The sequence below is a fragment of the Myxocyprinus asiaticus genome, chromosome 13 (genome assembly GCF_019703515.2).
Source record: "Myxocyprinus asiaticus isolate MX2 ecotype Aquarium Trade chromosome 13, UBuf_Myxa_2, whole genome shotgun sequence".
Taxonomy (NCBI): Eukaryota; Metazoa; Chordata; class Actinopteri; order Cypriniformes; family Catostomidae; genus Myxocyprinus; species Myxocyprinus asiaticus.
In genome coordinates, this window is record NC_059356.1 from 27,112,681 (window position 1) to 27,126,515 (window position 13,835).

At 36.5% G+C, this 13,835-nt stretch overlaps 1 protein-coding gene across 1 annotated transcript in view; it reads left to right on the forward strand.

The window, feature by feature from the left end:
• Window positions 1-10,069: 10,069 nt before the first annotated feature.
• The window catches only part of cacna1aa (calcium channel, voltage-dependent, P/Q type, alpha 1A subunit, a), a 125,831-nt gene continuing 122,065 nt past the window's right edge, over window positions 10,070-13,835 (forward strand). Inside the window, exon 1 of the mRNA XM_051714551.1 lies at window positions 10,070-10,414. Coding sequence (XP_051570511.1) covers window positions 10,143-10,414 — 272 coding nt within the window. The 5' untranslated portion in view covers window positions 10,070-10,142. The remainder of the gene's footprint in view (window positions 10,415-13,835) is intronic.

Genomic DNA, 13,835 nt, shown 5'->3' on the forward strand with positions numbered 1-13,835 from the left:
TCTTTCATACAGCAGTATAGCCTACACAAAGGGTTGGGAGGGTTACTTTTGAAATGTATTCCATTACAGATTACAGAATATATGCTGTAAAATGTAATTTGTAACGGATTCCATTAGATTACTCAAGGTCAGTAACGTATTCTAAATACTTTGATTACTTCTTCAGCACTGGTAGATTTTTTCACTTGTTTTGACTATAAAAACTCTGCCAGTACAGTAAGACAAAATACAATGTTAAAAATACATTCTCTGAAAAACCTAAATATCTTATGCAGTGTTGTTTCTTGTTTTAAGGATTTTTAGATATTTTTACAGGAAAACAATACAAAAATAATTATCAAGAATACGATTTTTGCCCTAATATCAAAGGTCTTACTAGGAAAAAATAAATTATGATCCAACGTGCATTTCCTTGATAAAAAAATATGATCGTGTCTGGTAACGTGTGCATGTAAAATGGCTAGAAAAAGCATTTTAGGTTAGCGTAAATCTGAGAGTTTACACAAGGTTTATTTCTATTTCTTCTGCTCCAAACTTACTTCAAACTTACTTCTCTGTCTGCTCGTATGAATGTAACACATCATAAGAAAGTGTTTCAGCGCTGTTCAAATGTACTTTGGATCACATCATTTATATGTATAAATGTTTTCCATCTGAAAGGACTAAATATTAAATGAAACAAATGACAATAAAATGCAAAGTAATCTCTTCAGTAATCAAAATACTTTTTGAATGTAACTGTATTCTAATTACCAATGATTTAAATTGAAACTGTAGTGGAATACAGTTACTTATATTTTGTATTTTAAATACGTGATCCTGTTACATGTATTCTGTTACTCCCCAACCCTGCATACACATCGGCTGAAATGATAGGAGTGGGAGTTACAGTTTTACTGTAATGTTACTTCACTTGAGAAAGTGTTTATGTGAAAGTAGCCTTAATGCAAAGACTGAATGAGGGAAACGGACTTGAAGTAATCAGTTTAAATGATGACAGAAAAACCTCATGTAAATAACTACTGTAAAGTGTGTGGCTTAATAGATGTACAGGAGGCTAGTTCAGTGTGACACACATTGTAACATACAGGCATGTGAATATTATTTCTCACTTTTTAAAAAACATCTCATATGATCTAATTCACTATATATATAGAGAGAGAGAGACCACTGCAAAATTATCAGTTTCTCTGAATTTACTATTTATAGGTATGTGTTTGATTAAAATGAACATTTTTGTTTTATTCAGTAAAGTACTGACAACATTTCTCCGAAATATTGTCATTTAGAGAATTTATTTGCAGAAAATGACAACTGGTCAAAATAACAAAAAAGATGCAGTGTTTTCAGACCTCAAATAATGCAAAGAAAACAAGTTCATATTCATTTTTAAACAACGCAATACTAATGTTTTAACTTCGGAAGAGTTTAGAAATCGGTATTTGGTGGAATAATCCTGATTTTCAATCACAGCTTTCATGCGTCTTGGTATTCAAGCAGCTCGTTTTTGATGGCTTGTGGCCATCCATCTTCCTTTTGATCACATTCCAGAGGTTTTCATTGGGGTTCAGGTCTGGAGATTGGGCTGATCATGACAGGGTCTTGATCCGGTGGTCCTCCATCAACACCTTGATTGACCTGGCTGTGTTGCATGGAGCATTGTCCCGCTGGAAAAACCAATCCACAGAGTTAGGGAACATTGTCAGAACAGAAGGAAGCAAGTTTTCTTCCAGGATAACCTTGTACATGGCTTGATTCATGCACCCTTCACATATATATGTATATATGTGTGTATATATATGTATTCAGACCAGAATACTTAATGTAATCCGCCCAACACTGCTAAGGACAGACTTACCGTCTGTACAATGGCATGAACTTTATAAAGGTCCTAGATCACATCTAATGTTCACAACTGGAGCTTTTTTTTGAAAGATGGTAGCACTTTACAATAAGGTTCCATTTGTTAACATAGGTTGACAACATTTATTAACATGAACTAACAATGACCAATACTTTGACAGCATTTATTAATATTAGGTAAAGTTAATTTCAACATATACATTTTTAAATCAAAAGTTGTACTTGTAAACATTAGTTAATGCACTATGAAATTATTTATTTTTTATTAACTAACATTAACAAAGATCAATAAAAGCTGTAATATGACATTGTTTAATTGTTTTGTTCATGATACCTAATGTATTATCTAGTGCACGGATCCTTATTGTAAAGTGTTACCGGTAAGATGTATTTTCATTGTTTCATCAGCTGAACGATAAACGCAATTTTTAACAACAGTACAACTGACTACTTCTATCCCTCACAGCTTTGTTTTCATTCCCGTCAAAAATTAAATATGGCGCTACTCTGACTACGGTCCATGGAGTCCAGCAGACATATTCGGAACAGGAAAGAGAAAAAAGGTTTGAAAAAACGAGAGGGAGGCAGAGCGAGAAGAAGGGGAAAAAAAGGAAGGTATAACAGATGAGTGAGCATATTTAGTGATGACTGCAGCCCTTTCCCCCCATAAAGCTGCTGGCCTACTTACTAGATGAAGATGTTTGGAGCAGTTGCAGGCACAAGTAGATCTTGAGGTGCAGTAAACGTAGATCAAAAAATTCATTGTGCGATTCAAAATCTCTATCTTCTTTCCTTCTTTTTGAGACTTCTGGTTGCACAAAGTGATGGAGAATGCACAACTGTCTTTGATTATTTTGTTAGGTACTGATGTATGCATTGGTCATTATGTTTTTCATGCTATACAGTGTCTTTAATGTACAGGGAATGTAACTGCCTCAGCAGTGGGTAAAATACTGCACTAAATGAGGGGATGCTAAATAACAAGAACAGCAATCTTCAGGTTAAGACAATGAAGCAACAGTTAAAATTGATTTGCTTGTGTTGGTGCTCAAAGTTAAAATGTTTGCAAGAAGAACATCTCTATTCTTACTGCACTCTTCTTTATCTCTGATTAAAAAATCTTTGGCAGTTCACAACAACTTAGTGACTCAGTGTAACTGTATCTATACAAAATATAGCCATTACATTATGATGACATTTTAACCCATCAGTGCATCTGTTTATGTCATGTTGGTGCTGTTAATGAGACCAAATTGGTATGTATGTTTTAATCCGATTGGATCACTTCAGAAGACATGAATTAAACCACAGAAGTCATGTGGATTACTTTTATGATGCCTTTATGTGATATTTGGACCTTGAGAGTTCTGGCCAGAGAGCTGGAATATTCTTCTAAAAATCTTAATTTGTGTTCTGCAGATGAAAGAAAGACATACACGTCTGGGATGGCATGAGGCAGAGTAAATGACGAGAAAATTTTCATTGTGCCTTTGATGAGGGTACAGAGGCACTGAAAAAAAATGGAGTTGACGTTTTGTCAGGAAATGCTACCCTGCACTGGAGCTTTTAATAATTCTACACTGTTTAAAAATGTATTGTACCTACATCAGGCAAGCCCCTGGCTGTGTGCAATGAGGCTCTTTTCCAAATAAAACATGGCACTCAATGGTAGATGGCCCACTTTATGCCCACACGGTATGTCTCAGTATGACAGTATAACAGGACCATGATTTGTATAACTGTTTTATAATAAAAATATTAGATTAAGCCAGCAAAAGAAGCCCATAATCACAATAATCAATCATGTCTATATAGTCTGTCTCATTTTCTTTCTCCCTCTTTTGTGTATGTGTATTTAATTTGTTTGACACACTCACATACAGAGGAGTGATATATTGTGGTGCAGTCTGTTCCAGTGACCAGTAGGATTTATATCTGACAGATAAAAGTTAAATGAGAAGAGAACCAGGTATACAGTACATGCTGTTTATGAATTATTCAACTTGATGAGTCACTGAGTTCGGCATCTGCTGCAAATGCACAGCAACATAACCTCAGAATTCTTGATTGGCCCTGTGTGTGTATGTGGACATGCGACTGTCTCTGGTTTTAACAAACATTCCTATGGCACCATTATATGCAGTCACAAATGCACACATACAAATTTGTGCATATGAATGCATCTGAATTGTTCCAGATAGCTTAGAGATTTGCATGTGACAGTTTATTATGGGTACACGGTAGTGAGACTCTTATTGACTTGTTCTTTTTCTCTTTTGGTGACAGTGTGCTTTCTCTGTGCTGCTGTGCTAAATTAGTGTGGCATGCTTTAATACTGCACTGAGGGAGCGGTGTTTCTACTTGGCAGCAGGAGGGAGGCTCTGGCATTCAATAGCAATCGCCTTGTGAACTCCAACTGTGTGACAAAGCTAACACACTAGGACTACAGCACACATCAGAGCAGAGTTTGAGCATACAGCCCCACAGAGACATAATCATAATCAATACCTAAACATACACTGCAAAAAAATTACTTTAAGATTTACGCGTTTCAGTTTTTTATAACAAAATTTCATCTAATTGAATTGAGTAATCTTTAACGGAATAAAATAAAACTACATATTTTAAGTTTTATTAATTTTAGTTAAAAATTACACCATTCAATCTGATGAAGTTTGGTATGAAATTTAAATATGTAAATCCTAAAAATATGTTACAAATGTTTTAATGTACACAATATTCAAAAGAAGTTCATTAAAATGAATAGTGTTAACATAAAATATTTAACATAGTTGATGCATATAAATTATGCATATACATGCACACTCTATAAGTCCTAATTTTTTATTATTATCTTCTAACATTTGAGCACAGAGGTTGCAGTATGTCATTAGGCCAGTCCCTTTCAACCAGTAAGTCCACAATATTATATACAGGGGAAAATAAAGTACAAAGTGCTGATGTTTTAAATCTGTTTAAGCAATGTAATATTACAGCTGTACAGAATTCCTGTAGATGCAGGTGTCAGTTCTAAGACAGGATGATAAAAAAGTCTTGATCAGAGTTTTTGGGGTAGGAGATGGTACTGGGTATGACAGTCAATGAGCTTGGCAAATAAGATGTTTGCTCTTTAGAAACATTATTAGTCCTGTTGTGTTTTGTGTTTGTGGGTGTTTGATTCCTTTGCTGTAGAGTCTTTATATAGCATTTAATTTTTTCTCTGTCCACAGTAGTTTGATTAATGAATTTAGGCTACAGTTAAGAACTCATTCTTCTCAAGGTTTTTCATTTGTAACAGTTTGAAGATAATCATATAGATCATCACAAACTGGCATATACCTAAACATATGTACTCACAAAAACAATGAGAAATTCTACAGATAAAACAATACACATTAATAGTGATCATAGGTGCTTATAAACTAATAGAAAAGCCATGAGGGGAAAAACTGTGTGAGGTGGGATTTATTGGCTGCCCACACACATCTGCAACAATTGTAGGCTGTATCATATTAATACTATGCACGTAAAAATTTGAGTAAGAATTTATTAAGAATTTGAAGTCCACCACTCCAGTTGTGTTATTCTAAGTACTTATAACTAATTGATATATAAGTGAATGTGTGCAACAAACAGCAATTAAATGAAGATGGTTGCATAGATGCTCTGCATGTTCTGAAAAAACTTTTAGATGTTGTATTTAGCTGTAACATGTTTTTATTTTAATTATAATTAATGTATTTGTTTTTAATGCATTTTAAATAAATAAATAAATATTAAAGTAGACCTAATTGAAATTGTGGTTGATTTAAATTTATTTAATAAAAATGTCTTCTTTTTTGCTGACAAGACAAATAATTATAGGATAAAATAAATAAATAATAATAATTAAAATAAATTGTTCAGAAGTAACATCCATTGCTGTGTACAATGTTTCAGGACCATGGACAGCTACCTTGACATGGCGACATACGAGATGCTTCTATCATTGGATCAGCACTCTTGCTTAACAGAGCTTTGTGAAATATTAAACCATGTATGAAACTATAAAGTGACAGGGCTCATTATTTGTATTTATATTGATGATATTGGAATTATTGAAATAAGAGCACATTCCCATACAGCATGCAATAGCCTATTTGAGATGAGACATGCAATGTTTCGCCGAGTTACTGTCGTGGTTACACACTTCACTCTTCAAATTCCAGCGTGGGCCTCCCAATAATGAATAGAATAGGCTATGTTAAAATGCCATACTACAACTAATTTGTTCAAGCCTGGGAGCCATATTTCATCGAAACCTCTTCTGTATTCACTTGGTTTACTGCAGCTTAGTCTGTTCAGAGCTACATGAGTAAATTGTCTGTCAGCTGTTGTTGATATGTCGACTGAAGCCTGGAGGCTGGAGGCTGGTGCCTGCTCTGCCTGCTTGAGCTCTTGACCCCAGGCTCTTCTGGAATGATGCTAAACGCATCGCATACGGTTGATCACACGCATGCTTGTTCAGATAGTGCAAAGCTTGTTGTGCAAGATCAAGGGATGAACCAAGATGCAATGAACATCCTTGCTCTGAAGTTCAGATTTTCTTTTCTCACAGCAGGTCCTGTGATCTTGTGTTAATTCTTGAGATATTCTGTATGTCTGGGGAGTTCATAACACTAAGTTGACAGGAAGTCAGTCCAAACTAAATGGGAGAGAGGCACTCATACCACGACTACTGAAAAAAATATGTACACTACCACTCAAAAGTCTGGGGTCACTTGCCTGAAATGTTTCTCATGATCTTAAAAATCTTTTGATCTGAAGGCGTATGCTTAAATGTTTGAAATTAGTTTTGTAGACAAAAATATAATTGTGCCAACATATTAATTTATTTATTTACAAAACAAAAATTGTATAAAAACAAATAAATAAATAAATAAATAAATTTTTTAAATGGATGACTTGGACTGAATAATTAAGAAAAGCAGCCACTAATTGCCCAGCATATAGATGGGAACTCCTTCAATACTGTTTAAAAAGCATCCCAGGGTGATACCTCAAGAAGTTGGTTGAGAAAATGTCAAGAGTACATTTCTGCAAAATCTAGGCAAGGTGTGGCTGCTTTAAAGATGCTAAAATATAACATAGTTTTGATTTTTTTAGTCACAGCATAATTCCCATATTTACATTTCTATTATTCTATAGTTGTGATGACTTTACTATTATTCTAAAATGTGAAATAAATAAAAATAAATAAATAAATAAAGAATGAGTAAGTAATAACTAAACTTTTGAATGGTAGTGTTTGTGTGTGTGTGTGTATGTGTGTGTATATATATATCGCGTATGAAAATAAATGGCTTCTCAGAAACGTATATATTTATAACATTTAAAACTTTGTTTAATTTGTATTAATGTGTACAACACAATATCAGTTATAATGTGAACTTAAAGTGACTCATAATGTATATGAATAAATGTGAGTTCCTTAAACTTCTTTGCTTTAAAAATCCATAAAATTAAGATTTTAAGTACTAACTCAAACAATCAAGTACAGAACTACCCATAAGCCCTTGTGATGAATAATTTAAGCATGTTTGTTTGGTCAAAAGGAACTTATTGGGGCATTTAATTCGTTGTTATTAAAAATTCATTGATGTTTTATCTCTTTTTAGTATTTTTAATGTTGTTATACTGTAATTGGTTGTTTTGTGTAAAATCACCATTAGGGTGATTAGTGTTCCCTTTGGTAAATTTGGAATCTGTTCAATCAATGAAATGTTTCCTAGTACATGTGAAATTGCCTAGTTGAATTGTAGCTTTATCTGCACTTTGGGGAATCAAGTTTAATGACAGACCTCAGTCATTATTTTATCTAAATAAAGTAGAAACAATAAAATACATGATAATTTGAAACAGCATGCATGCTATTAGTTCATCTTGTTCATGAGGCATACTTTTTTAGGCAAATAAATTTGAATGAACAGATACATTTGTGTACATCTAACAAAAGTTTTCGAGTTATGCTGACATAAAATGAACATAAGTTGAATTTACTTAAAAAGCATGATGCAAAAATGCTACATGCGTATTTTAAGTAAATCCAACACATCGTATTTTTCAGTGACTATATGCCCACCAATGTCAGACAGTGGCACTGGGATGAGACTCTTTGTAAGAGGACCAGTACTGTATATCCTGTGATATCATATGGTGAGCACTGTTAAGGTCGTGTGGGACTATTGATTTTTTTGTCTCTCGCAAAACAACCGTGCCCCAATGCTCTTGAATAAGGCTATGCTCACTCACTTGTAAACCAAGTTTATCAAACACTTAATATTTAATATCAAATAGACAACATTTTATTTATTTTGACCACTCTAAATAGCCTACACATGTCCAAAGCTGGCATAATGGATAGGCTACACCTCTGCCTAAAGAAGACTCGTCTGCTCCTTAAATTAAAAAGAACAAGATTGCTGGCTGGGTTTGTGGAGAGGCAGAGTTGTCAATTGTAGCAGTGCTGATGGGAAATCTCTGTCTATTTATTCCGAAATGTCTGCTTCTAAGAATAGCCGATAGTCGATCCTCGCCCTGCGTGCCCCCGCAAAGCGCAGTCGTTCCAAAGGGACGCACGTTTGAATGCGCAACTGTCTCCCAGCGCGCACATCCCCGACCACTGGGCACAAACAGTCCTTAACCTGACAACGCGCTGTCAGCGTGTTATGTTCCGTTATCTCTAAAACGGCGCAATCTTACAAACCAATGGTATTTACATGCGATAAATCAAGACAGGTAAGCTGTGCGCACCTCACATGGGCTAAGAACACATTCGGACAGTAGCGGTCGAATGTACAGTTACATTCTGGAGTTAGAAGGGGGAAGGAACAATGAATCAGTGGGGGTGTGTGCGTCATGTCCTGCCAGAGATTTGGAGACGAACAGCGCCGATTTGATTAGCTAGCTTGCCAGCTGATCAGAGCTAACTGTTTCGCTCGGGTTGTGTTTCGTAAACTGATATCCTGAGAGCCCCCACCCTAATTTCGTTCTCAACTGCCTCCTCCTCTCCCTCCTTTTTTCTCAGGGGCGCTTAACGGAGAGTACCAAGGCTAACAGACAGCTCAACACTGGCAGAAATAAGGAAAAGAGGGATCCGAGTGTTCTAGTGCATGGATTGCCCTCACTCGGAGAAGATGAGCAGATCCTGCGCGACCCGAAGCCTAGTGAAGGGGAACGAGAGCGGCTGTGGGAACCCGGAGATTTCGCCGCTCTCCCCTCGCGATTGATGACGATTCTACCCTCTATCACCGTGTGTCCCTTCGTTGGATTTTATGACGCTTGGATTGGTCTTCTTGCACTGAAATGCCTGTAATGGCTCTGGCGAAAAGGATGACAACTTACCAGCGCGCACATAAAAATTAATCGATCCTTGTGATGATCTATTTTTTGCATCCGAACAAATACATGTGTTGTAAAGAAGAAGATGAAAAATAATTAACATCTGACTGTAGTGGAGATTGCAAATGCATGCGAGTAAACGTGAGCGAGAGGTGACCGAAGGCGATAGCTACACTGTGCCAAATATTGCGGATGTTACGAAATAAATAAACAATTACATTTTAATCAATTTGTCCTGCTTTAAAGAGATGTTGATAGTTTAATCATCAGAATGTGCAGATGAAAAATAAATAAAATTAAAAAATAAAAATAAAAAACTCAAAGGATTGTTCTAAATGTTTTCATTTTGTTCACTTGGCCATTACGCCTAGATCGCACAAAATAGCCTAATTGTAGCTATGCCACCTGAACTTCCAAGGAATAGCAAGAGGAGCAAAGGGAGAGCGAGATCTGAAAAATATCAGGATGGAGCCGCAAAAAACGAGAGGTTTACTCAATAATTAGCTTCATGGCCGTGGAAAAAGGTTGGGCATGATTTTGGACATAAAATGTTGAGGTGATGATGGACCATTTTGTATTTTGAAGTGGGCAACGAACCTGTGAACTACAAAACACAAGGCACAATTTTCCCATTTTTATTTTATTAGATTTTTTTGTTCATTTGTTGTTGTTGTTGTTGTTGTTGTTTTTTTTTTTAGCTAGCCTATATTTTCCTCTGCCAAGAAATCAAAGCATCAGATCCTGGAGCCCAATCGTCATATTAACGCCAGGAAGACAAATGTGTACAGTTATCCACGTATTACGTTTGGAAGCAGATGGGATGTAATGTGGTGTGGTCGCGTTGAATATTCGCTCCCTTCTCTCCTGCTTCGTGAAGACTGGCATTTGGTGTCTGTAGAATGGCTCGGTTCGGAGATGAGGTGCCGTCCAGGTATGGCGGAGGACCAGGACACGCTCAAGTGGGACCCGGCCGCGGCGGTAACAGGCAGGGCGGCCCGCCGGGTGTTCCACAGAGAATGTACAAGCAGTCAATGGCCCAGCGAGCCAGAACTATGGCCCTTTACAACCCTATACCGGTGCGGCAAAACTGCTTCACTGTTAACCGATCTCTCTTCATCTTCAGTGAGGACAACTTTGTGAGAAAATACGCCAAAAAGATCACAGAATGGCCATATCCTTTTAAATGCCCCGCTGTGAGTAGCCTACCTCAAGGCCCACAGTTGAAGGTATGCACTTGTATGCTTTATGTAAGATCACCTGAACATGTTTCAACCCAAACGGTAACGATGAATCCCATTGCTGCTTGTTTAATGATAGTTTTGTAGATTTTTATTTTTTATTTTGTATTTTTATTTTTTTTTAATATGGTACCATTAAGATTTTTCACATACTTGTACAAATTATTTGTCCAGTTGTTCCTTGGCAAGATGAATAGATACTATTTATGTTGGGCATTCGGTGTATTACGCACGGGAGTGAGGTGCGCTGTGTGACGCGGAGGCTTGTTGATGTCAGCATATGCAGTCAGAGAGAGAGAGAGAGAGAGAGAGAGAGATGGTGAAAAAGGGTAGATGAGGGGAGGGGGGACAGCCACCATTTCCTATATTCCAAGAGCTCCAGGAGAATTTAGGGGACATATGTGCTCGGCCAAGGCTCTTGCGTTCCTTTGTAGCCTACCATGATACCCATTTTAAGGACAGATGGATTATTTAACACTGCAGGGAAATGGGCAGTGTTAGTCTTCTTAAGAATGCTTTACTTACTGTATGTGTACATTAAGTTTTAGCTTTTCCCTGCAATGTTTACTTATACAGTCCCATTTTAAAAGAAGAACTGAAACTCTGGTCAACATATTCTTTAATACATATATTTGTTGTTGAAAGTGGAAAAACTAAGGTCTGTGCTGTATGTTATTCCCATGGCTTCACTGGCATTTGCATTCGTTTTGATCTGATTTGGTAAGCTTGATCAACAACCAGCATCTGATTATTGGAATTGAGCTGAAGTTTGTATTTTTCACTTAGTATGTCCAGAGAGGGCCTTCGTGTTCCACCCCTAATGATTTCTTCCCATAGTTCACTGAAGCTTCCAAATTATGACTTGGCTGCAGAAGTTTTGCTTTATTGTTATATTAGATTGGATGCCCAAGCAGGGCCATAGCAAGGTATTCTGGGACCCCTGACTGTATATTGCTCTAGGCCCCTTTCCTCTTAAAAAATACAGTTTAGAATTTGTTGAGGGGCCCCCCTGGAACTGTGGGCTCCTAGAATAATTTCCACCTTTCACCCCACTAGCTACTGCCCTGTGCCCAAGTATAATTACAGAATAATCCAATACTTGAATTGTTTCGCTTTTAGTCAGATCTTTTGATACAAGAGGAAAAGTCTCCAAAAATAGTTTGCAACTTTAAAAGATGTCTTGAATTAAAGGGATGGTTCACCCCAAAATGAAAATGATCTAATCATTTACCCATTCTCCCTCGTGCCATAACAAATGTGTACGACTTTCTTTCTTCTGCAGAACACAAACAAAGATTTTTAGAAGAATATTTCAGCTCTGTTGGTCCATGCAATGCAAATGAATGGTGGACAGAAATTTGAATCTCCAAAAAACAAAACAAATTAAAAAACATAAAATCATCATAAAAGTGGTCCATACAACTCCAGTGGTTAAATTTATACCTTCAGAAGCAATATAATAGGTGTGGGTGAGATACAGATAAATTTATAAGTCCTTTTTTTACTACTTTTCTTCTACTTGTGTTTTTTTTTTTTTTTTGGCGATTCACATTCTTCTTGTATACCATTACCTTCTGGTCGGGGCTGGTAAAAAGTGGAGATTTAGAGTAAAAAAAGGACTTAAATATTGACCTGTATATTACCCACACGTATCATATCGCTTCTGAAGGTATACATTTAACCACTGGAGTCTTATGGATTACTTTTATGTGATTTTTGGAGCTACAAAGGTCTGATCACCATTCACTTGCATTGTATGGATGTGGAGAGCTGAGATATTCTTCTAAAAATCTTTGTTTGTGTTCTGCAGAAGAAAGAAAGTTTTGCACATCTGGGATGGCGTTTTTGGGTGAACTATCCCTTTAAGAACACTACTCACTCCTGCCTTTTTTATTATAGCCTACCTCTAAGGATTTAAAATCAACAAAACATTCCCCCACACACTTCCCTTTTGACACTGCCAGAGCCTTTAGTGGGTTTTGACCTCAAACTCTGTCTGAAAGCCACTCTATTCAGTAAGTCTCATTCTCATAATGTATCCACTGGCAAAATCTAATAAGGCCTTGTGGTCCAAAGACTTGAACCCAGTTTAATCAGAAGTGTTTTACTGTATATAGTTTTTATTTATAATATTCTGTTTTATATCTTATATAATTCTCTTATAAAAATTATATGTATTGCAGAAGTAGAAATCTAAAGAGTGTGTTACATTAAGCTTGGTCAACATTTGCACCCACAGACATAGATTAGATGAGAAGTCAGGCTGGAATATTTATGATTACCATACATTGCATCTGTTCTTTCACCCTCTCTGCAGAGTTAATGGAACCATGAAAATATATTTGCAATGTCTACACTGTCTCACTCTCTCTCTCTGCATTTATGGCCTACCTCTCTGCACTGTAAATGGAGTGTAACTCTATACCTGTATTTTCTAATTTTAGTTTAATTGACATCTATGAAACTGCAGCCTATCTGGAGTGCACATACTGTATGTACATCTATCTGAGGTGAACTGAATATGTGCTTGATTCACTTCTGTATTTCAAAACATGCATCTAGTCAGGAAAGATTTAGTTGATTGGATTTTGTACCTGAAGCCTTTTCGTGTGTTCTCAATTAAGAGGATTGCATGAATGGTTCAACAAAAATGTAATTGATAGAACAAACTAATAATTGAATCATTGAAAATCTACATGTACAGTTTTTCACGCAAGAATGACAGAGAAGAAAGGATGGCGAATTAACCATAGAAAGACACTGTTCTATAAATAGATGAGTTGGAAGAAAAGAGAGAAAGAGTGGTTGAGTGGACACCAGAGGGAGACAGAGAGATTGTGAGTCGGGAGCCCTTGTGTTATTCTTCCATGTGTAGAGGCAGTGATCTACATTCAGTCTGCGGAATTTAAATGATTTATTCCCCTTTTCTTTCCTTTTCTCTCTCAATTCACTTTCTCCTACATTTTCTCAAGCAAAGTACTGTTTGGTACGATGACCATGTATTTATATTTGTACAGCATTTTTATGCATTGTCAATAGATGCCAGCTTAGAAAATCAAGCTAGTTTTGTTCTAGTAGGTGCTGACATTCTACTAGAAATGTCTTCATAAACCATATTTATAGCATAATACCCTTGTAATTACCAGTTTGTAACCTAAAAAAAGGCCTCGTAAACCACACACACACACACACACACACACGCGCGCGCGTTTGTCTTCATTCTTCTCTGTTAATGACATGCCAACCCTTCTCCTTTATCACTACCATGTCTCTTGCACTCTTCTTTTCCGTCATTCCTGCCAGGCTAAAAATAACAGCAGCGAACTGAAAGAGTAGTTTTCAATGGCATGTTCT